The 26,582-nt window shown below is 34.9% G+C and overlaps 1 protein-coding gene across 2 annotated transcripts in view; it reads left to right on the top strand.

Moving 5' to 3' along the window:
• The first annotated feature begins 3,253 nt into the window (after positions 1-3,253).
• The window catches only part of LOC124369354 (major facilitator superfamily domain-containing protein 6), a 68,176-nt gene continuing 44,847 nt past the window's right edge, over positions 3,254-26,582 (top strand). The window contains exons 1-4 of one of the 2 annotated variants that reach the window (XM_046827341.1): positions 3,254-3,520; positions 10,941-11,044; positions 16,918-17,056; positions 19,056-19,266. In XM_046827341.1, coding sequence (XP_046683297.1) covers positions 10,984-11,044; positions 16,918-17,056; positions 19,056-19,266 — 411 coding nt within the window. In that variant the 5' untranslated portion in view covers positions 3,254-3,520; positions 10,941-10,983. The remainder of the gene's footprint in view (positions 3,521-10,940; positions 11,045-16,917; positions 17,057-19,055; positions 19,267-26,582) is intronic. The other variant, XM_046827335.1, reaches the window with a different exon arrangement.

Below are 26,582 nucleotides of genomic sequence, written 5' to 3'. Positions count from 1 at the left end.
AATGCCTAAAGCTGAATACAGCAAATACAGTAGCAACAATAATATGAAGTGGCCGTGTTCCAGGTTGGATTGCTCCGCCCTAGCTAAACACTCTCCTAGTGGTGTATGGGATAAATTGAACACCATGATAGGAAATATTGATGCTCTCAATAACAAGGTAGAGTCCCTTCTTGATCTCCCGGTCAAGATAGATGATATTGAGAGAAAAATTGATAGTGTCAAGGTAAAGCTGGATGGTTTGGAGGCTAGGATTGAAAGTAGTGAAGGTCGCATTGATAGCCTTGAAAAAAGTTGACTCTTTGGCATCTGAACCGGCACCTTCAACCACAGAGAATATAATTGCTGAAATTAACGACCGCGCCAAGCGCGCATTCAACGCCATGATATTCAACATTCCCGAAAGTTCTAGTTCATCAATTGATACCAGAAAACGTCATGTTATCTCCAACGTTAAAAATTTGTTGAATTTGTTCCAAATTGATACTTCCTCTGTTGAGATAAAATGCATTAGGGTTGGTAAATCAGCTAGAAATAAGGTTCGGCCCGTAAAAGCAATTTTCAATGACTCAGAAATAGTTCGAAAATGTTGTACTAGTTTTTCCAGGGATACTGTGATGAATGCTTACCCCGAACTATCTTCAGTTGCTGTTACCAGAGATCGTACTTCGGAAGAGCGAAATCATCTGAAGAAGCTACGAGATGAACTAAAGAAGAGAGTCGACAGTGGAGAAACAAATTTAACCATTATGTATAATAACGGTGTTCCTACCATTACTGTGGTTAGTTCAAAAAACGATTAGATTCTCACGGCTTTTCCAATATTGTATTATACTTTCAGAATGTCAATGGTCTCAGAACTAAAATGGAGACTTTCAAGAAAGCCGTGAATACTTGCATTTATGATATAATTTGCTTATGTGAATCTAATCTCTCCGAGGACATTTCTAATTCTGAACTTGAACTAGCTAACTACAATGTACACCGTCAAGACAGATCGATACACACTAGTTCCAAAAAATCTGAAGGCGGCTCTTTGATAGCTATTAACAGTGATTTCCCATCTTGGCGCCTGCATTCCTCATTCACCTCTCTAGAATGTCTTTGTCTGCATGAAGAGCTATTCAACCTCTTTCTTACTTTGCACTGTATATATTCCACCTGATGCTTCTTCCTCAGTCTATGAGGAGTTTAGCTTGGCTACGGAAGTAATTTTGTCATCAGGTAAATCTTTCGATAAAATAATCATTACTGGGGACTTCAATCAGCCAGCGACAGTTTGGGATAGTCTTCCAGTATCTTCTTTGAGCAGCTCTTCCGGGTTTTTGGTGGACTTGGCTTCGAGTCTGGACCTTCATCAGCTAAATACTGTCAGGAATAAGAGGGGCGTTATCTTGGATTTGATCTTCTCCTCTGACTCTTCAAGTGTTATTGAACCAGCTCATGATGTTTTGATTCCTTTGGAGGACGATCATCCAGCTCTGGCTATGAACATAGGCACTGAGAGTGGCCGTTCAAATGGAAAATTGCAACTTGTTCCTGATCTCAGACGCTGCGATCTCCCAGGTATATTCAACTATATAGCCAGTTTGTCTTACCCATTGGTTGATACTACTATTCAGTCACTTCTGTGATGAACTCAGGAATGCTATTCTAATGAATTGTCCATACAAGAAAATATGCACAACCTCATTTCCTCGTTGGTTTTCCACTGATTTGAAAAAACTGATTATTCAGAAGAAGCTATCTCACAAACGTTTCAAACCTCTGATCCTACTCACTACGCGATCATCCAGCGACTTAGAGCCCAATGTACTACTCTTGTTTCTCAGTGTCGTCGTAAGCTCCTGGATCGCATCAATGATTCAGTGTCGAACAACCCTAAAAGTTTTTGGAGCTATGTCAGTCAACAGAGGAAAACATCGAACATACCCAAGATGATTCGTCATGAGGAATCGGTTGCGGAAGATCCTGAAGATATTTGCCGTGTTTTTGCCAGCTACTTCGCTACTATTTTTAGTAAAACTCACGATGATCCTCCTGTCTACCATCCTCGAGAGTTCAAAGTCTTAACAACCTGGTGCCTTTCAGTTGAGGCCATTGAGCGTAAGCTTAGCCAGCTAGATCCAAACAAAGGGGCAGGTCCTGATTCCGTTCCTCCATCGGTGCTTAAATATTGCGGTGTGGCGATTTCTCCTCATTTATATATTTATTTCAACATATTCTTCTCTAAAGGTATTTTTCCAGACTGCTTAAAGACAGGATACATAGTTCCCATATTCAAATCTGGCAATAGTACCCTTGCATCGAATTACAGACCGATTGTTATTTTAAACACATTGTCCAAAGGATTTGAGAGTCTGGTGTTAGATGGACTTGAATTTGAGTTTAAACACCTAGTAGTGCCGCAGCAGCATGGCTTTCGCTGCGGGAGATCCACAACCACTAACCTCATCATTTTTCAACACTACATTACCTCAGCATTCGCAAGAGGTCGGCAGGTGGACTGCATTTATCTGGATTTCGCCAAAGCCTTCGACCAGGTTAGTCACAAACACCTATTGGCTAAATTGGACTCTCTAGGATTCTCCAGTTCTCTCCTGCAATTCTTCCAATCCTATCTTCGGGGTCGAACGCTGAGTGTGAGGTGTGGTACTGCTATTTCTCCCCTTTAGAGGGTCACATATCAGTGTGATGACAAAAGTTAAGTGCATGAGTGATTCTTCTCCACACATTCTGGCATCGTGATTATACTGTAATAAGAAGTTTTATAATTATTGCTTGTTATCTTGTTTTTTATTGCTTGTTAAATATTATAAATGTATTTATTGCTTCCTATTATATATTATAAGATACATTATTACTGGTCGAAACTTCATATTCTACTGCAGGTTATATTTAGTTATACACGCATACATATATTATACGCACACACAACCCTCACGCCCCCCACACACACATAAATCGTTGCTGTGATTATTGCCATAATTTTTTAATTGTTCATATAGTTGGTGTTATTTATTTGTTGCTTGTTATCTTTGAATATATTATTGCTTGTTGTATAGTATTATAAGATAATTTATCTCTTGTTGAATCGGATTTAACATTTCTTGTAAAATGGTGTATGCCGTGTATAAATAATATATATATATATATATGTAGATGATTTACGTGTATGCTGCTCTTGTAATATTGTAATACTGCTTGCCTTTTTTTGTCAGGATAGGACACTAGACAAAGCGATTACAAATTACTACAACTGGAATAGAATAGTTGTGTTGTGTTGTAGTGGTGCTGGTGTAGTGCAGATGCAGTCAGTTGACTGTAGTTAATTTCACCGCCAGTGCGAAAATCTCATTAACTAGTTAGTTATTATTCACTCACTAGTTACTAATCAGAAAGTGGGCAGTCAGAAAATTGCGAAGCTTGAATGTTGAAACTCGGAAAGTTAACTGAACTGAAACAAATTAATAACAGGCCTAAGAGTTGGATATAATATAGGTTATGTTGCAAGTTTAACAAGGTAAAAGTTTTATATGACGTTAATAAGGTATATTAGTAGTTAGTAGCAGACATATTTTGTTTGTTATTAAAAAAAAATAAATGTTAATAATTTTATTTAAGGCATATTTTATACAATTCACAGGATTAGCATTTAGACTAGCTTTATCATCTCAGCTGCCTATTATCCATAACAAGTCAATCAGCATGGTTCAAGAGCTCGTATTTCTAATGGGTTGTTGTGACTTTCCTCCATTCATCAACAAAATTGACATGAAATTAAACAAATAACATCATGAAAATAACACTAGGACTATTGATTTTAATTTAAATAAATCGTACTTTTAGACTCTTAGAACCTGGTTACACCAAGTTCAGTATTATTCTATAACTGTAAGTGGATTAGCTATAATCAGTGTCCTTACCAGCATCCTTATACCCATATATGATAAATATAGACTATTATACATTTTTCAGTTTTCATCTAGCCTATTTGTTCAGAGCACATGTTTACAGAAATTTGGGTACTTTGGGATTATACCGACCACACCCAGACATGAATCGTTATTTGACATTTTGCTTCTACTGATTACTAGATTAGCGTTAGCGTAGAACGATATTTCGTCAATATAAAACAGGAATTGTTTTATCGCAAACCCCTCCCCATCCTCAGACAGAGGTCAAAGTCGAGCGGTCTATTAGATAACGTGATTGCAGAGTCTCGCCGCCCGTTCAACTTGTGCGTCGCTTTGTTGTACTTCCGTGTTTTACCCCTACATTTCTCCAAACACAAAAATTCAACAAAAACAAACATTACCAAACAAAAACTAAACTCTTTATTGAAAAAACACACAAAACTTGTTTTTATTCTTGATCACACTCTGCTACCCAAAATGCGAGTGCCTCCGGCCTCTCAGTGCTGCTGATGCCCGCGCTGATGTCAACGAAAGAAAAACATCCCTCGAGATAGTACCTATCAGTAAAATATCAAATTCTAGAGGGGCAGATCAGAAATATAAATTGAATTTTAATGAAAAGGCAATTATGTACCGTGCAAAAAACTTTGAATAATCATGTAATGCCGCACGGCCTGCCGTAATCGGGATTCTCGAGAAAGATAAGATATCAGCGACAACAATACCGATCACAATACCTGGAAATGCTTGTTGATTGATTAGTTCTGAACATTAGTTAGAACTGTTAGTTCTGTTACTCAACTACATCGTTTTATAACGTTCTAAGTTCATTGAAATAGGTTTAAGCATTGAGGGCATATAATGGAATCTGACCCCATTGATAATCGTTGTAAGTTTGTAATTTTGTAATTAAAGAGTTGTTTTTTCGTTCTATCATGTTTGTTTCTATAAATTTATATTTTTGTGTTCTTCATACTGGTGTGGTCGGTATAATCCCAAAGTACCGAAATTTGTATTTACATTATGTTAACAATATTAAATAAATATGTAAGAACTATATAAGCTGCAGTATAGTAAGTGGTCACTACCACAATTGAAAAAAGAAACAAATGTTAGAAATACTTGAACAAATATAAAAAAATTCTAACTTACAGTTATTTATCATTTTAGTGTATTGCATAACAGTATTGTTCAAAATAATTTCAAACAAATTAAATTCGTTAGAATGGCATTTGAGCAATGGTACGGTCATATTTACTACTAAAGATGACAATGGTAATGGCCACAAGTACAATGGCGATGAACATGTGTTATTTGTGTCACAAGCTGTCGGACACGTTTATCCTTCAAAGTAATAAATAGTAACTAAATATTACAATGCTTGGTTTGTTACATTTAATAAATACTCATAGTCTTATAGCTTTTATTCATCATTACAATATTAATTTTGTGATATAAAACAACTGAACTATACTGTAATTTAAAAAATACCTATAACCCAAAGCCATGGTGTGATTTAGTTTGACATTTTGTTTTCTTGGATTAGATAATCATAAATATCGATAATTTGATTGTGGTGATAGCTGCTGATTATACTGCAGCCACGCCAAACAGTCTAGGTTAATATTAATATTTTTAATTTTTAGTATCATAATTTCTGTATTAAAATGTTTAAAAAATAGCTAATAATGAAGGGTATAAAGGATCCTTCATCTGAGCTAAGTGGTTAGGTAGTCTGGAAGTGGTCTACTGGGTAGTCCAATTTCAAGCAATGGTAAATATTAAGATCAGCGACTACCGCTCCAATCGCCGTAATTTTTTGCTTACTAACACAGGTTAACGTAATTTCACCGAAAAAATGACCCGATTATCGCTAACATATAAAAACCAATTTTTTGGCAGCACAATGTTGGCAATAAAAAACACATAAATAAGATTTTCAACTATCAAACTAAAAACAATGGCCAACCATGGTCGTTTTGATGAGTTGACAGTAGTCACGTGACAAACAAGAAAGTTTCCGATTCGCCTTGCGGATCACGTGACCTATAGGACAGCTTCGATTGACCGCCAGACGTAAACAAACAAACCCACATGAACAAGGAATAATTAGTGAAGTTATTGACATGGCATGCGATGGTTCTTGTCACACGCTTAAAAGACCCTAGCTTGCCTATTAAAAATTCAGATCATGCGATGCTTGCCCGCTGCCCTGCTTGCTCTTTTAGAAAAAAAATTAACTCGAGCTTGCAAAGTCCAAGCCCAGATCACGCCATGACTGCTTACACACACAAAACTCAGACAGAACTAATGCAGGTTTCATTACAGGCAAAAGATAAGCAGCGCGTGTTTATCACTGATAAGATAAGCTGAGTTTATACTAGAAGTAGTACCTGTACTACTGCCCTACGAACTAATAACTCTAAAAAAACTAGTAAATGCACTGTCAGCCAGGTTTTTTTTAAATTTTATTTTTTTCAAATTTTTTGGGGGGGGAGTAAATGGCTAAGGCGACAATCGGGACTATTTTTTTCGGTGAAATTACATTAACCTGTGTTAGTATGCAAAAAAATATGGCGATCGGAGCGGTAGTCACTGATCTTAAGATTTACCCTGGAATCAATTAATTGGTTTACAAATTTCATGAGATATTACACATTTAAGACAGCTAATTTAGCACCTATCACAATTGTAATGTAAGAAAGCCTACATAGAGTTTCTAGTTTTATTTATTAACAGCAAAGCCAAAATACCAATATCTATAAATCAGCAATAAGAATATATTTGATGTATAGGTCTAAGAGTTAAATATAAGTTACAGAAATCACCATGAAGATAAATTACGGTACTTTGGTATTATCTGAAGGCCACTATTTTTGGAAGTTTTTGTTATCAGGGACTCAAAAAAAAACTATATTATTAGAAAGAACAGACTTTATTTGATTTACCGTTCTTGTTTTCTACCTCCAAAAAGGAAACCATTCTGTTCCTATCTGCTACTTTTTACATGCTATATATAAGTAGGTTTACATTGGGGTCTAGGGGATGGGCTGACCGTAGTTCGGGTGATCCTCAATGAACTGGTAAAGAACCTCCCCAGGGGTAACACTGTCTGTAGTGCCAATCAAGACCAATGGGGGATCCAAATCCAACCAATGGTTGGGCTTGGATGAACGCTTGTCGAGCATCCTGTATGGGGTGGATTTGTGTGAACAGAACCCCAAGATCTAGGCTAGTGCCCTTATTGTGCACACTGCCATGTCAGTTGCCTTTGGCGCCTTTCAGTAATGGTGCCAGGTTGGTCTTGGCCAGAAAAATCTATTTGAAATCGTTCTACACACATTCTTTTGTATGGGCTGGGGGCCTCCTATGGTGTGAAGCGACCCATGCGTAAGGGATGCATGGTGCAGCATTGTGAAATGAGCCCTTAAGAGTTTGGCGCCTAGTAAGCTTAAGTAGCCTTACCTGGTCATTTGGGCTCTGACCAGGCAAAACGGTTATTTACTTAGTACTTATGGGACCTTATATAAAAAAAAACCCAACAGATTTTTATCTGGAAAGGTTACAGCAGGCAGTTGCATATAAGAGTTTGGCTCACCAACAACGAAGAGTCCGCAATTAGTGGTGTTGATGTATAGGTTGAGCAGACCAGCTGAGGACACAAGGTGTGGCGACATAATGGGAATCAAGGTTCTTCAAGTCGATCTGCTACACAGTTGTGTTTTGCAGACACTTTTTGGTGAAAGAATTTCACATGGTACTGATACAGGAGGCCTGGATTTGTAAGGGTAAAGTATCTGAGCTTTTTTTTAAAGTTAATAATGCCAGAGCTTATATTGATGTAAGCAACAAGGTGAACAGCATTCCTTTTCTGGAATTTTGTTCCAGGGATCTCTCCAATGTCAGGCTGATTGGGACTGGTACTGGATGAACCCTGATGATTTTATCATCATATCTTTCATGATGATCCTAACTTGCATAGTGAGGTGTGGGGTAGCACCAACACATACAGTAGAAGTAAATCGATTCTGGAGTAAATAATGACCCAAAGTCTAGTGATTGCAAACGTGGATAATGCTCCTAATGGTCGCATGCGGATATGTAGGGAAGTGATCGACATGACAGTGATGACAGAGGGTATGGTTAATCAGATACATAGTTGGCATGTGTCTCACGAGCCTTCCCTCTCTGATTATGCTCAGCCTTACCATGCTTTAGAATCGGAGACCTAGAACTTAAAAAAGTTCAGTATATAAATCAGAGAAATACAGATTGGGTGTCATACAAGGAAAACCTTATTGTGCAAATAAAATCCTATGGTAGTAACCTGAATTGGATTCACAATACTATACAGCTGAACTAAATACAGAGGTACATTCTTCTGTCCTCGAAAGTACCCAGGGTGGTATTTATAACGAAGCAGGAGAGGTCTAGCCTGTGTATGTCTGTCTTCCTTTCTTCTCAAAACCATGGAAAAGATGATTGCTGGGTTTTTTTTGGGAGATATATCTCTTGGAGCGTCCTATACATACAAATAAGCAAACTTACACTCCAAGAAGATAGTGCGACTCAGCCCTGCATCAATTGGCATGTAGGATTGAGAAGGCGCTAGCAGTGAAAGAAGTAGCCGTAGACGTCTTTCTGGGCATCAAAGAAGCTTTTACAATACAGGCACTCAGAGGATTGCCAATGCAGACGTGGTATTGATGACGAAATATGTGACGGGATAAGGACCCTACTTATGGAGAGGGTCGTTACTACCACCCTTATGGGAGCGAGCATTAGTGCAAGGAGCAGGGGCAGTCTCCAGGGTGTCGTCCTTTCTCCCCTTCTGTGAAACCTAGTTGCAGACAACCTGCTTGTGTCTTTTCACAACACACTGGTGTTGTCTTCACTGGTATGCAGATGAAATTTTGATTCTTGTAAGTGGTGAGTTTAACACAAGAGCCACAGAACTGACCAATGCTCTTCTGAACGTGGTGGGAAACTGGTGTGAGCGGATGGGCCTTAGTGTTAACCCCACCGAGGCTGACGTGGTTGCCTTTACAAGAAGGCATCAGTTGTAGTGTATTGGTTTATTCTCATTGAAAAGCTCTTCCACTGAGATAAAGTCTTAAGGTCAGGTACCTGGGTGTCATTCTTGATAGGGTCCTGAACTGGGGAAATTGTCTTAGATGCAATGCAGATGTGCGTTAGGTGCTATTGGCTTTATGTCTCTGTGGTTAGACCTGAATTAATGTTTGGGGCTGTTGGTCAGAAACTGAGGGATGGCAGGATGGCAGTTTCAAATCCAAGTCAGGATGGCAGTAGGTAGTCTGGCAAGCATGCAAAGGATGACTGGTCTTGACTTGGTATCACTAGGGCCTTTCCAAGTGCATCGGGAGCAGTTCTAGACTGCTGTCTCAACCTCACCCCTCTGGACATTATTATTCGGACTATGGGAAGGAGGGATGCCTACTATCTTCTGAGTGTGGAACTTTGGTCGACCTCGGATTGCAACAGGGGGCACTTTAAAATTAGCATCCTGATTATTAGTTTGGTAATTTAAACTCATATGTGACAGAAACGGCTAAATACAATATAATTGAATCGTAAAAGTAAGGGCTCTGTGGTGTAGTGGTAGCACACTCACCCCGCAATTGAGAGATCCAGGTTCGAGTCCCTGCGGAGCAAGTACTTTTTGTGATTCAATGTTTATTGAAATTAAATTTGGCTGTTGCCATTTATATAAATTTAATGAATGTATATATTCTCACACACACACACACGCACGCACACACATACTGTGACCCTTCTCCATGTGTCTAGTAAGCTCTGGAACTTCAATGTCTGGAAACTCGAATAACTTGCAGGAGTTGCAGTAATGCAGCGAGTTGAGTTGATTTCCAGAAGTGAACTTATAAAGTGACAGAATTAGTGGATATACTCGTAATCGTGACAGATGAAATTGTGTTAATAATTATTGACTGTATCAGTTTGAAATTGACTTGTGTATAACTGGATAGACAATATACATAATACTGATATTGTGACAGTATAGATTATTGACAATTATATAAGAATTAGTTTATTTAAAGCCAGCTTAGTTTTAAGTTTGTAAATATTAAATTTTAGAAATATTTAATTATATATATATATATATAAAATTAAATATTTATTATATTTGAGCAAGTACTTTTTGTGATTCAATGTTTATTGATATTAAATCAGGCTATTGCCACTAACACAAATTTAATGAACGTAAATAAAAGTCATTTGATAGGTATTTGGTCTTCCGATCATATGTTAGTTTGGTTATTTAAAGACATTATTTTGTGAAAGAAACGGCCAAATACAAATTACGTAATTGAATCGTAAAAAGTAAGGGCTCTGTGGTGTAATGGTAGCACATTCACCCGGCAAGTGAGAGATCCGGGTTCGAGTCCTGGCGGAGCAAGTACTTTTTTTGATTCAATGTTTATTGAAATTAAATTAGGCTATTGGCAGTTACACAAATTTAATGAACGTAAATAAAAGTCATTTGACAGGTATTTGGTCTTCCGATCATATGTTAGTTTGGTTATTTAAAGACATTTGTGAAAGAAACGGCCAAATACAAATTAATTGAATCGTAAAAAGTAAGGGCTCTGTGGTGTAATGGTAGCACATTCACCCGGCAAGTGAGAGATCCGGGTTCGAGTCCTGGTGGAGCAACAACTTTTTTTGATTCAATGTTTATTGAAATTAAATTTGGCTATTGCCACTTATACAAATTTAATGAACGTATATATATATATATGTATATGTTGTATATATATATATATATATATATATATATATATATATACAAATTTAATGAACGTAAATATACATATACATATATATTTGTAATCTAGCATTTAAATACATGATACATGTTAATTCTCTCCAAAAATAAGTATAGAAATGTTTAACTTTGCATGGTTTATGCTTTATAATTACATTTTTAGTTTTGATGAAATTATCTCTGTATACAAAAAATTATATTCAAAATTGATTTTTTTTTAGGAGGACAAAGTAAATTTTCAATTTGGCTGCCACATAATAGAAAATGCCTTCCATCAATTTAAATCTGTTGCCTATGAAAGGGCATTACTTTCTTTTCAATGCAGGTAAGTCCATTTTTTTAATAATTTGTAAAATGACTATCAGATCAACTTGATTCAACTATTAATTCAAGTTTTGTTGAAATGTAATAAAACCAAAATGTATATCCTAATAATATTATAAATGGGAATAATATTATAAATATTGTTTGTTTGTTTTGATTTCACACGTAAACTATTCAACTGATTGTACTGAAATTTTATATGGAAATTCTTTCAGCCACTGGTATGAAGAAAGGCCTATTCATATTTTGAAAATCCCTCGGGTTATGCATCACTAGTCTTTAAAGTAGCGAAAGATCTCATCTTGGTTATTAAAGTTGTAAAATATTGTTATGAGAATTTGGGAGAATGTTCTAGATAAACGGGTCAACCTCCGATACAAAGGGAATGTAACCGAATACTTAAGATCTCTGACAGTAACAAAAGGGATACTAGGTGAATAGCGCCGTTGGAGAGAGGGCACTCAGTGGGTTAGGTCAGTTTCTTTGATCCAGGCGCTGCTTACCCTATAGGAGCACCATATAGTTGGGCACTGTGACCCTTCTCCACTAGTCTAGGAAGCTCCAATAACTTTATAAGGAATTTTAGCAACGCAGAGAGTTGGGTTTAGCTCAAGAAGTGAACTTGTGAAGTGGCAGAATCAGTGGAAATACTCGTGATCATGACAGATTGAATTGTGTTAATAATTATTGACTGTGTCAGTTTTAAATTGACTTGTGTGTAACTGGATAGACAATATAGTTAATAGTGGTGTTGTGACAGTATAGATTATTGACAGTTTTATAAGAATTAGTTTATTTAAAGCTAACCTAGTTTTAAGTTTGTAAATATTAAGATTAGTAAATATTTAGTGGCTTTAATATTCTCTTGAGTGTTTCATTTAAGCAAAACCTTAACAGTATTAATTGAAAGATTTTGTCAAATTTACCAACTGTTCTGTGTAAACATTCGTTTATGACAGAACAAACATATGTTTAATTAATTTAACCACTATTTTGAATTTGTACATTTTACATTTATAGTGTGTAGATTCTCTAATGAAACAACCATTAGTTTTCATGCCGTTTTTAGATTTTCCTTGATTAGGTGAGTACTTATCTATCTTAGAAAATGCCTTAAGAGATAAGATAATCAGAATTTGACTCCAAAGACTGCCTTTGAAACAGTTGCCAAAAACTATGCTAAGTGAAAGTTTGCTGGATTGTCCTTTTAAACTAAAGTACCGATTCTAGCTCTAAATATTCTAAAATATTTAAAATATTTTTCCGTTTCTAAAAAACAAACACTTAACTAGTGTCATTGTTAATGTACTTTTAGTAAAACAAAGTTACTAACTTTTATTATAAATTTTTAAGACCTATATTATAAAGCCCATCTTAGTTGTCTTTTAACAGAAATAGGCTTCTCTGATTTGTGATATATATTTTCTTGATCGAGAAACAAGGCAAAATCAACTATGGAACAAAGAATATGAGGACCGAAGTAAATCACAATGGCCATAAACATATACTTTTTGATTGATTTTGGCAACAAAGCAAACTCATCTTTGTCGTCAGAAATATAATTCACTCGAACCAGCAGTAGTCATACACATGCAACACCTACAAAATTGTGTGCAAAGTAGCAGGTAATTGCTAGCAGCAGTGAAATATACAAAGTAGTCTGTATTTTACTATACTAAATGTATACCCTAGTACATTTGTGGCAATCAACAACTATCTCTGGGAAAAGCATAAAAATCTTTATATACATCCATACAGTCTATTTCAGTGCAAATAACTGGAAGGATACCATCATCATTATCGTCAATCTTGCCTTTTCTGTTGTTTATTGACAGACTGCCTGCCCGCCCAACTACTTTTTACTAAGAATACATTTTTTACCTTGTATTATTACAGAAAATTGCTTTTCTTTCTTTTCTTATTTTCTCTTTTAACTCTAATAATTTATAACAGGTAATTATTATCTGTAATATCAATAAATAGTGAATAGATAATATTGATTGTACAGTACTATTAAGTCAAGAGAGCAGTTGCATACTTAAAAGCGACTACGATTGGAAATGATTTCACTGTTTGTAACATCATGTAACAGTTAAACGATCTGAATATAAATGAATTTAAGTTGTATTTAATGCATTAAAAGATAATCAATTTTAAAATAAATAATGTTATTGCAAACTAAATAATGATAACTTATTACACTTTATAATATTTATATCTGTTAGTTTGGTTAGTTTACTCAGTAATAAGAAACAACAAATTTAAATGATGTTATAACCATATATGTACAAATTTGGTATATGATACTTTCATTCTACTTTATAACTAATGAGGAGAATTAATTTAAACATAATTCCCTAAACATACTAAGAGGAAAACCTCAATTTAAAAATAACCAAATTAATGTAACTTAAGATTCCTGCATTACGAAAAAAGTTCCTACTTTAACCACTAAATGTATTGTTTGGCTAATTAAGATTTTTTTTTATGTTAGAAACTATAGACCCATCTCTCTCATTTCCACTTTCTCCAAAATCCTGGAAAAAATCGCTCTAGCAAGATTAACAGCACACCTTATCACAACCTATTAAGTAACTACAAACATGGCTTTCGGAAGAATAAGTCGATGTCTACAGCTTGAATAGCACTAATTGAGTTTGTCTTAGACCAGATAGAAAATGAACAATACACTTCTGCCATTTTCCTGGACTATAGCAAGGCTTTTGACTGCCTGGGCCATGACTTGATATGCAGTAAACTTGAAAGATTAGGTATAAGAAACTCAGCTCTAGAATGGTTCAAAAGTTACCTAACAGGACGCTCCCAAATTGTGGAACTGAAAAACTTATCAAATGAAGTTACAACAAACTGCAGATCTTCAAAAATTGAACTGACAAGAGGAGTCCCACAAGGCTCTGTATTAGGTCCGATTTGTTTTCATCTTGTTTACTAACGACTTCCCGAAGCAAATTGCAAGCGAAAATGCCACTGCAATCATGTACGCAGATGACACAACAATTTTACTCAACGACAACACAGCTCAAGGCCTTTACCTTAACAAAAAAAATCAGTGCTGGAATATATGTTGTCCGAAGAATTAAATACATTGGTGGACTCTGCAGCTAAGACAGCTTATTTCACCCTGATGGAATCACATCTTAGATATGGCTTGAGAGTGTGGGGAGGAACGTCAGCACACAACATGAACCGAATCCTTGTTCTTCAGAAGAAAGCTATAAGGATTCTTGCTAATCTTGACTCTCTACAGACTTGCAGACCAGCTTTCACCAACCTAGGAATCCACACAGTGGTGGCTCTCTACATACTTGAAACCATAACCAAAGCATGTAGATGAAATAAATTCTATAAGAAACTATGATCTACACCACTATAACACTCGTCATGGCTCCAAGCTGGTTCTTTCAGTACATCAAACTACTCTCTGGGAGAATAAAATCTTCTTATGCAGGCTGTAAACTGAGGAACCACCTACTGGACTGCCTGAGAGACCTGTCTGGCGATAAGCTGCACCAGGAGCTAAAGAAGTAGCTGATCATAAGGCCGGTCTACTCATTAAAGGAATTTTTTGATAATACTGAAAAATAATATGTACTTTTATGTATTTATGACACCATTGTAATTCTTAACGAATATGCAATAAAGAAAATTGGGTACTTTGGGATTATACCGACCACACCCAGACATGAATCGTTATTTCACATTTCGTTTCTACTGATTACTAGATTAGCGTAGAACAATATTTCGTCAATATAAAACAGGAATTGTCTTATCGCAAACACCTCCCCATCCTCAGACAGAGGTCAAAGTCGAGCGTCTAGTAGATAACGTGATTGCAGAGTCTCGCCGCCCGTTCAGCTGGTGCATCGCTTTGTTGTACTTCCGTGTTTTACCTCTACATTTCTCCAAACACAAAAATTCAACAAAAACAAACATTTACCAAACTAAACTTTTTATTAAGAAAAACACTCAAAACTTGTTTTTATTCTTGATCACATTCCGCCACCCAAAATGCGAGTGCCTCCGGCCTCTCAGTGCTGCTGATGCCCGCGCTGATGTCAACGAAAGAAAAACATCCCTCGAGATAGTACCTATCAGTAAAATATCAAATTCTAGAGGGGCTAATCAGAAATATAAATTGAATTGTAATGGAAAGGCAATGATGTACCGTGCAAATCACGTGATGCCGCGCGGCCTGCCGTAATCAGGATTCTCGAGAAAGATAAGATAACAGCGACAACAATACCGATCACAATACCTGGAAATGCTTGTAAGTTTGTAATTTTGTAATTGAAGAGTTGTTTTTTCGTTCTATCATGTTTGTTTCTATAAATTTCTATTTTTGTGTTCTTCATACTGGTGTGGTCGGTATAATCCCAAAGTACCGAAAATTGTATTGTATTGTATTGTATTTTCAAGAAAACAATGTACTTAAGATTTCTATTATAAGAATAAAAATAAAAAGTAATAGCTTTATACTTGGTGAATTTAAACATAAATTCTTGTTTATCTTGCTTACACTAGTCACATAGTACAGATGAAAAAATCAATAATAAATTATTGTAAGATTAATTGTGGGAAGTAAAAATATATGATTTTTGTTTTGTTTTAAATGGTTGTAGTAACAAATAATTGAATATAATATAGGATATTTAGTATTTATTTAATTAGTTTATATTATATAATAATATTAATATATATACAGTATATAATAAACAAGAAAAGAAATTAAATATAATATAAATTTAACATCAGTTCCTTCTTTTGAAATTATTTTTGAAACTTTATAGGTAAATATGTATGTATAAAAACTAGTACTCTTTAATTGAGATGTAAAAATAACTATAATTTGCTTGGTGTAGCTTATTCTGCTTAGAACTAAATATATTACAATAAACTGAAATTATGTATTATAATAAAAGGTTTATGCCGAGAAGGGTCTCACTTGGTATTTGTTTCAATGGTGTCATTCCATGACTGGGGCTGACGGTTTTGAAGATGAACCAGTTCTCGGAGGCTGTGTAAGATCCGGATGGCCCGCGAGGTATGTTTTTTCGGACAAACATCTTGCCATCCTTGCACCACTCATAGGTTAGCATACCAGCTTTGATGTCGGCTGCAGCAGGGCACTGTTGTGCTGAGTTAGATGTTCGGGAATATAAACTGGTCCCAGATTGAATGAGGGATGCAGATTCCTCGTCTGAATGTTTCTCTCCTTTTTCACCGCATCCAGCCATTCAACTCTCACAGATCTCAGGGTGAACCGGACCATGATGGATGGGTGGAAACGTTAATCTTGGGGCATTGGAAGGCATTGGGCAATAGATATGTCCCGCTTGCCATATGACACTCCTATGACTCTTGCCACTGACTCCAGGATCACGTAAATGTTCTCTCCTCTTGTTTGTGGGACACCACGGACCTCTATGTTGTCTATTCTTGAGTATTGCTCAAGGTCGGCACTGCTCGACTCAGCAACCTGTAGTCTGATATTCATGGTAGCATTCTCCTTTGAACATGTTTGCATGTTTTTCTTACATAACACCAAAATGTTCTAACTCGAACATTTTTGCAGCCCTGTGCCAAAAACTCTAAATGAGAATATAAGACATGTAGCACATCAAATCAAAGGTTGTTAAAAAAGGAACATTTAAAAAATGTCTCCCTTCTAGTTTACATGTCATTTAAAAAACTGTATTTAAATACAATTTAAACATTCTTTTTAGTAATTATCTTTGTGTTAAATTTAAATTTGTTAATGTTTTTATTTTATTTTTGACACCAATAAATTAACTTGCTGCTAGGGGTATTGAATCATTTTGTGAAAAGATATGAAGATGTTTGTGGATTTTCCAGGAACTTCCCCCATTGTGCCATTTATGCCTACTCTAGCCCGCCAGTTGGGGTTTTCTTCGGTGGTGGTGGGGTCTCTTTACACTGCCCTCCCAATCATGGGAATGTTGGTTAAGCCTACTATGGGAGCACTAGCTGATAGGTAAGGTTTAAGGTTGTATTAATGTATAGGCTAAGTCATATATTATATAGTTTCATATAATGTACAATAAAGTATGAACAAGTAAATAAAGCCAAAACTAAGATTAATTTGTTTTTTATGTGTTTTTTTAAATAATTTTAAATGTGTTTTTAAATACTCTTTGATACAAGTCAGGGAGAAGAAGAATATTGTATTTAATTGTTATTCTTCTCATTTCCTTGCTGTTGTTTACATATTGTTTAGTTATTTTGTTTATGTTTCTTGTTGCAAGTATGTAATATTATTTGAAGTTATTTAGTCAAGTGGAATAAACATGTTTTGAAAAGTATTTCTCTTTCACAGGAATGGTGTAATGAAAACAAATAATTAGTGTTTTGTTTCAGAATAACCCAAGTTTTGTAATATCTGTAGACCTAAGTTAGGAGTTTGTATTTTAGCAAGATTTATTTATTTTACATGTTTAATTTTACCAACACTATATGCATTTGAAATGAATAGGAACTATTTAGATCAATGTAGTAATATTAGAGAGTTGTTAAAAAGTAAACCAGTAGACCATGGCAGCGATGGTATATCTGATTAGGCCTAATGTAAGATCTCAGTGCCCGAAACTAGGTTTATAATTGTACATTTTTGTTAATACATTTTTATAACAATTAGGGATTTATGTTCACAATACAGAATGTGTTAAGTGGATAAATAAAATTTTATTTTTTCAAATGAGAAAAAATTTGAACATGCTTCTAAATTTGAATATATAAAGTTTGACATGTAAGAAAATGTATGCTTTCCAGAAAAATATGATGAGTTATGCTTCATAATTTTTCACTTGTACTTGTTTTTCTATAAATAATTATAGAAAGAAGCGAAACCAGAATAAGATATTAATCAAATATGACAAAATACTAGCCTTAGAAAATTACACTAAAGACTCTAAGAATAAATGCAAAGCATTTTAGAAAGTTATTAAATAAAAAGAAAAAGTTGAGACAAACGTGTCATGGTTCTTGTACTGGGGTTGTCTAATAATTTCTCAATATTATTCATTGATTACTTTTTTGTCAATATTGCTGTTGACTTAAAATAGTGAAGATTACTAGATAACTCCCATTATTGTAGCTATACTGATTAATCTGTGGTTAACTTTCAAACTCAAGTATCTATACTTTTTATCCAAGAGTAAGTATTTCCTCTTAAGCTTTCACCACCCCTAGTTTAATACTGGTAGGTTGTAGAGCTTGTATGTCATCATCCTTAGCCATCAGTTGTCTTGTCCTGAATAGATAAAAAAGCCAACTGCTTGGGCTCAGAATGTATCCTTACTTGTGATATTAGAGGAAATCTATTGGGGGGAAGTGATGGGCTAGAACTCTTCAAGCTGGCTTTGTTTCTGTTTCAACTGTTTGGTGGACTCTGCTTTCCTTGGAAGTATCCTGTTTGGAATTATGCTTAGTTGTTCATTTTCATCCATATGAACAAGTGGATTCCAAAAGTAATTCACTCATCAAATATAGATATCCATTGTCAATCCAGTTACCTTATGTCAGACAGGGACTGTCTCTCATGTAATTCAAACTTGCCACTGAACATGAATAAGTTGCATTAAATGCTGTATATTACACAATATCTACAGCTTTATCCTTTACTGGTTTACTTCAGGAGCAGTTGTTTGCTGTCTTTGAGTTCTTGGTGATTTTGGCCCTGACATTTTAGCTGCTTAGAGAAATCACAAATAGAATTCTTGTAAGCAATCATATTTACATCAATAGTTGTAGAAAGATGGTCATCAGAGCTGTAAGTGATCACAAGTCAAGTAATCCTATTCAATATGTGGGAATATGATGAACTAAACTATAATCAGTGTTATAGGTTATTAACACCCCTAATTTTCTTATTTCCTTCCTGGATTTATATCTATTTCCCCTCATTTCTGTCTATATTGCTGTCATTGAAAAATCACTATTCAAGAAAGTAATTTTATTTAGATATTTTGGAACAGGTACAAATGTCAAAAGGCCCTGTTTCTTGCCTTCATCCTGCTGACCATTGCCAGTTTCTTTCCACTGCAGTTTGTCCCGGGACTGCCAGTTGAGTCAGCAGCTGATTTCCATTGCCATCAGATCTCAGACTTGAAGATATGTGGAACGGACAGCTGTGTGGCTGATCAACTGATAGCTGAAGGCTCAGGAAATACCACTATTTACTGTAAGGTGGGTATTGAAATTTGTGTGTGAAACCTTTAATGTGTTATTCTAATTGCTCTGTAAATTGTGTAAGAATGGCTTCTCCATAAAATTTAAGGTAAGATGGTCTGTGATGTTTAGTTCTGTACGTGTTTAATTTTCTTAGTACTTGAGTGACGATAATCATTTACTTTTGGCTAGTGGTCAGTTGCCAGTGGTTGGATATTGCATGTAAACCTATATTGTGATCTGTATTTTTTAGTTCGGTTAATAAGTAAAGCTTGTTTTATAAGTGGTTGACACAAAATATGTATGTTGTGAATCTTGACTTAGGTGTGTCACAATGCTTTGATAAGATTTGTTTATTTTGACCTAGATTGTAGTTAAATTACAAATGCACCTTGGAATAGAACTACTTACAGATACTGAAAAGTAGCTAATTGTTTTAATAAATACTTTTCTAACATATTCGAAGAAACACTTAAAGCAAATTACATTAATGGTAAGTCAGTATCAACCACTGTAATTGTTGGAATCTGAAAACCCTACATCCAACAACTGCTGAAGAGATGGACAGAGTTTTGAGATCTTTACAATGCTCAACTTCTGCTGGAACAAATGGGATATCAACTAAAATCCTCAAATATTGTAGAAATTAACTAATAGAGCCTCTGGTAGAAATCATAAATGTGTCATATGCAAAAGTCATCTTTCCTTCCAAATTAAAAATAACCAAAGTTAACCCAAAACTGAAACAAGGTGACCCCAAAAATATTACCAATTATAGATCTATCTTTATACTCCCATCTGTTTCAAAACTCATAGAAAAAATTTTATTTATCAGACCCTTGGAGTACCTGAGAAAGAATCAACTATTAACTGACAAGCAACACAATTTTATTGCTGACTAATCTACCATCACAGCAATTGTTGACGTTGTTGAATACATAATTGACCACTTAGAAATTAGCAACACAATCGCTAGTTTATAGTACCTTAACCTTAATAAGACATTTGATTGCCGTGGACATGACCTCATAGTGACAAAATTAAAAAAACTTGAGAATTCAATAAACAGCACTCAAGTAGTTTTCAAGCTATCTCGAGGTACGATCACAAATAGTTAAACTAAATAAAATAACCGGCAGACTCACTAGATCAATCAGTACAGTCCAAGCCTCTACCAGTAAGAAGAGGGGTTCCACAAGATTCAATGCTTGGACCAGTTTTGTTCATCTTATTCATAAATGACTTTCCGAAACAGCTAAGAGAATACTGTAAAATGATCATGTATGTGGATGACACTGTACTACTTACAGCCCAATAAGACTACTGAATTAGAAATTGACACATTTATAGCTTTGTTTGGGGTAGATGTTCAGAAGGTAAGTGGCGTGTGGTGGGATGAAGCTAAAGAAGCACTGCTACAATTAAATTGTGTAAATACTTTGTGTCTAAAACTGTTAACAATGCTACTAGAAATAAACCTGACACGCTCTACAGACGCAATTCTTTGGTATTTTTCCTCCGCTTGTGTTCCGCGTCTGAAGTGAAGCTGTGATGCAACAGCTTCTGTAGACAAGCTGCACACTCATAGAGTTCATGGTTAGTGGGCTGGGGGGAGCGGGAGTGGTAGCCTGTGTTAACAAGTGGTCAGGGAAGCTAGCTTCTCTTGGCGGAAACCTACAAGTGATCTCGACTACCCCCTTATGTGTCATCCGAGTTTTGCTGAAGGGCCGAATGCTTACTGCGTGACCCGAATGGCCTGGCCTCCAGCCCAGCCCTGTCCAGGTTTAGGTTATGTTATAGGCCACTTGTGCACATCTTTCCGTGCCGTATGTTGCATAATGTTGTCGGTGTCGTTATTATTAGTTTTATTGGACATGTAAACTAACTACCAGTGCCATTTTACCATTTTATGAATTTAAAATATATGAATAGTACCGCTGTGTCTTGTTTCTTCATGATGGAGGAGGCGGAGTATATTATTAAGCACCTTATAGATGTACCCTTCTCATGTAGACCCTTTGAAGAAAAAAAAGGAAATAATAAAAACTTAGAAGGCTTACTCAGACTTACCAAACTTAATGCAAAGAAGTGAAAAGTTTACCTTATAAAAAATGTGACTGGTTGGCTGATAGCACAGATTTAAATGCTGTTTTTTGTTGGATTTGTTTATTATTTGGTATAGATATGAATACTAGCTGGACCAAAGGTGGATTTAACCATTTAGATAACTTGGTAAAATTAATTGCAGGACACGAAATTTCAGTGAATCATTTTCGATCGTCTTTGAGTGTTTCATCATTTGGCCAGAGCAGAAAGAAATCTCATTAGATGACCAATTAAAGATGGACATATCTCTTCACAATCAAAAGGTAAAGGAAAATTGAGATATTCTTAACAGACCGATCAATGCTGTATATTTTTTGGGTAAACAGGAATTATTGTTTCAAGGTCACGATGAGACTGACAAATTTGTTAATCGAGGTAATTACATTGAAATTTTGAAATATACAGTACAGCAGATTGTGATCCTCTTTTAGCAGAACACCTAGAAAACACTACTGGTTTTAAAGGACTGTAGTAGTAAATAATTTTCTGTTAAGAACAGAGAATGGAGTTCAATTTCCGTTAGTTGGCCTACAAACAATTACAAGTTTTCAACTCTGAAGTGTATGCTTTAATTTAACCTATTATTGATTGAGTTACAGTGTTAATGTTTAACATTTAAGTACATTTTTGTAAATTTGTCCTTGATATTTTCTTATGCAAATACAACTCTTCAACTGTACTAATATAAGCATGTTTCGGTTAATCACATCATGTAACTTAAATGTGAAATCATAATTTAGTAGTCCATTTCCAAAACCAGCTTTCCATCAAAAAAATCGAAATTGAGATAATGGTTGCCATGGTAACTTTAGTGAATTTGCTACCGTTTTGAAATATTTTCAAGTTGCAAAACCTGCTAAAACAGCAAGAAAATTGGATTTAAAAATTGATTTCATTTCCAAAACCTGTTATTTACACTCAAGCTTCAGTATCAAAACCTGTTATTTATTTATCCATCTTTACTGTTCCAAAGCCTGTTATATATCAATAAATGTAAATGGCGTCAAAGTAAAACATTTCCAAAACCAGCTATTTTGTTCACTCATATGATTAGGCGCATTTCAAAATGAAGTTTTTGCACTCTTATAAAATAATTATTTGAGTTTTACTTATGAAATATTTTACTACCAGTGTTGGCAATACTGCAGAAACAAAATATTTAACGTATTTTTCTACCAGCTGTGCTTTAATTTTGCTGCCAACATCAAGATCTATAACAGAGTTTGTTGTTTGTTGTGGTTAAGTTGAAAATTATATTGTTCTCAGTTATTTAGTTTGTTTTTTAAGTTTTATCTAATGGAATCTGAGGATACAGTCTTAGATAATCTACAAAATAGTAGGCCTACTGATATTGTGGAAAATGTTCAAACGACAACGCCTAAACTAGCAAGGAAAAGGAAAAGGTACCCCGACGATCGGCAGAAGAAAAATTTTATCCTGCGGCATGTATCAATCTCATCTGCCAAAAAAGAGGTAAGCCAAATGATGCAGGCAGCTCTCGTGAACGGCTGGTAAGCACTTCATACTTCCTACCCAAACAACGTGAAGGAGAGATTGAGCAAATAAGGGTCTGCAGAACTGCATTTTTGGGAATAATACAAGAAGGGCGTGATCGCTTACAAAGGTTATGTTAAAATATCTGCAAACAGGTGAGGTTCCCCAAGAAACACGAGGAGGTGCCGTCAATTTGACAAGTTCCAAAAAAGGGAAGCTGTAATAGACTTTATAAAAACATTCCAGCCGATTCAGAATCATTACTCAAGGGGGAAAATTAAAATACGTCAATATCTACCAAGTGAAATATCAGTAAAAAAATGTGGAAGATGTATACAGCTAGGAAAAAAGATGAAAATCTTTGTGTTGAATATGAATTTTTTAGGAATGTTTTCAATGAAAATTTTAATATTAGTTTTCATGCCCCGTATAGTGACAAATGCTCTACTTGCACTAGTCTTGAGAATAAGCTGGACTTAGAACGCAACAAAGAAGAACGAGACAATCTAAAGCTGCAACTTCTTGCTCACAAAAGAAAAGCTGATACATTTTTTAAAGCATTGCAAGAAAAGAAAGAAAATGTGTTAATCTTAAGCTATGACTGCCAAAAAAATTTAGTTCTTCCTAAAATACCAGATCAGGAAGCATAAATTGCTTCTGCCCTGAACCATAGACTATGTTCTACAGATATGAATGGGATCACATCTGTCCATCTCTTTTCCGACGGTTGTGGTGGAAATAAAAATAGCACTATAATATTCATGCTGTCTGACTGGTTATTAAATACAGCTCCACAACACGTCAAAGAAGTCGTTCTCTTGTTTCCCATCGTTGGCCATTCGTTTATCCCACCTGACAGGGTTTTCGGAATCCTTGAGCGACAGTTCAAAAGTAATAATGTTATTGAAAATCCTGATAAATATCTTGAAATGTTCCGGAAAGTTACAACAGTTATTCAACTTGGAGAAGACTGTGAGGTTATCGATTGGAAACAGTCTTCAGATGAAGTTTTGAAGAGGGCATTTTCAATTCCAAAAGTAAAAAAAAATTGTTTTTAGAAGAAACAAAACGTTGACAACTGTTTTGGTTCGAGGAGAACATTTTTATAATTTTGAAAGTGGGAAGGGCAAAACTCTATGCAGAAGAGGAAAAACTTTGAATAATATACGATCAGAAAAGGTGAGCAAAGGAATTCCTGTAAAATCCGCCAAACTTGATGATGTGAAACGACTTCTAGAACTTCATTTTGGAGAAGAATGGAGCCAAAACGAACTTTTGCAATACTATTCAAATGTATTTGTTCAGCTAGCCAACTTAAATACCGGTACACCTATTGATCATGAAGATATTGACTTCGATTTAATGGAGGATGAAGATGAAGTGGTTGCATAGAAACCCTTTTACATTGATGTTGTGGACAGTAAAGTGACATTTTCATGATGTTGTTGGTTAAAGTTCTTTTTAATTACTTTTTATTTTTACATTGTCGTTAAGTCTTCACAACCATGAAAGGGCAATATTAAAATAAAATCATCAAGTCTTTTGTACTTGTTAATAAATATGAATAAAATTAAAATTTGTCACAGGTAATTTATTTATTGAAACCCTTTTTAATTGTTTTTGGAAATTAAAATAATTTTAACTGGTTTTGGAAATGTACCAAAAAACAAAATGGCTTCTTGTACAGTTCCAAAACCAGTTATATTCATTATCATTTCCAAAACCAGCTATATACAAAACTCAATATTTAATTACTAAAAAACAAAAGTCTTGTGATTATACAGACTTTGTTAAATAAAAAAAGGACATTTTTCTAAAATTTTTGGTGAAAAAATCAAAAAAATATGTTAATTAGTAATGTACTGTAAAATTACAAAAATTCTAAATAACAGGTTTTGGAAATGGCCTACTCAATTAATGTTATCATAATTCATAAAAAAAATCTATGCTTACTCATTAAAAATAAGTCTCATTTAAATGCTACTTGTTTGTATACATTTTTATAAGTTGTATTATACATTTCTCAACTTACCTATCTTATTACATTGAAAAGTATACAGAAATGATAACTCACACTTTGCTGAAAAGCAATTTTATAAATATAAAACTATTCATAAAAAGGTTTTTTATTTAAATTCTACCTTTTTTATATAAATTTAACATAATATGTACTAAACACCTGATATTTCTGTTTTCTTATACTTCAATTGCATTTGAAATGTGTGTAGAAATGCACGTTTTTAGTCTAAATATATGAAAACTTTCTCCCCCCTACGGCTTGGTGGAACCCCCAGGACTACTCCCCCCACTATGACGGTACCTCTGCTTCACCCACTTACACGACAACTACATGCCACTGTGTTCACAGAGCCCTGGTAGTGCAAAAAAAAAGGAAGAATGATGACAGAACTAGGACCTAGAGAGAGAGCTGCAGGAACATCTTCAAAGACTGGAAAATACAGTAACTTCAATTTACATTCTGGAAACCATCCTGTACTGCATAACCAAAGACCATTCAAAACAGAGGAACCTGCATAACCACAGACAGGCTGGAGATTATACACCACCAGTCCACAGAACAGCCTTATTTGAAAAACACCATCTTATGCTGGATTAAAATTATTCAACAAACTGCTGCTACATCTGAAATAATATCTGCAAGACTATAACCCAGAAGCCATGAAGAAAACCCTACTGTGTTGGCTACAAGAGCTTTTACATGCTGCGCAAGGAAATATGATCCTGAAGTACACCATACTACATTGTTGGATTATTATTCAATTAACTCCATAAACTGTATGACACTGTAATATATCTTAATGATCTTGTTAATAAAGGATATTGTCTAATGTTTATTATCTCAAAATTTATTGTTACAGTTTTTTTTTTGTTTCACTGAACAATGAAAAATATCCTAAAAATCCTGTTATTTTTCAGTATGTTTTGACATAACCTTTTATGACTTTAATGGGACAGTGAACAAAAAATGGGTCTGAATAAAATCTTAATAATATCTGAGCTAAAGCATGACACCATCTTCTGTGCATATTAAGTGGGTGTATGCTTTTTATCATTTTGATGGGTTTAAAAAAATCAACCATTACCCTATTAAATAGCTCAAGTTTTATGGCTGAAGAACAACTAAGAAAATGATCACAGGGCATTATTTTCTGCATTAAAAAACACATGTGTAAACATAAGAGCATCAAAATTTAAAAATGTTCAGTCTTAAAGTAAATACTGACATTTATCTCAGGTTGCAGTGAAGCTGTATTAATGAAATTTTAATGGTTAGAAGAAAACTTAAATGTTGGATCCTCAGTAAGGAAAACACCCTCTAAGAAGAAAATAACTGTCAATAATTATATCAAGGTTTTAAATCATTGATCCAGGTCAGGTTTTTAATTAATCAGCTGATGAATATTTAATATTTGTCCCTGTTAACTAACAGGCTGCTGTGTGTTATTTTTTTGTACCACACTCATTTTTGTTCTCAACCTTGGGAACTATGAAACTTGTCTGATAAAATATATGCTCCCATTTATATAAATTAAAAATTACTCGTATTTAGATCTGTAACAACATTAAACTTGAAAAGTGATGGTTTAATGTTTTACATACCGCAAAGCCTTTTAAAATGATTTGTAGAAAATACATAATCTGCATATTAACCTTTTTGATGATATGGAGCCTTGTAAAAGTGTCCAGATTATCGAAAAGGCAGTGAAGGGATA

This window comes from Homalodisca vitripennis, chromosome 1 (genome assembly GCF_021130785.1).
Source record: "Homalodisca vitripennis isolate AUS2020 chromosome 1, UT_GWSS_2.1, whole genome shotgun sequence".
In the NCBI taxonomy this organism is placed as follows: Eukaryota; Metazoa; Arthropoda; class Insecta; order Hemiptera; family Cicadellidae; genus Homalodisca; species Homalodisca vitripennis.
Note: the sequence above shows the minus strand (reverse complement) of the source record. Positions and strands in the feature narration are given on the sequence as shown.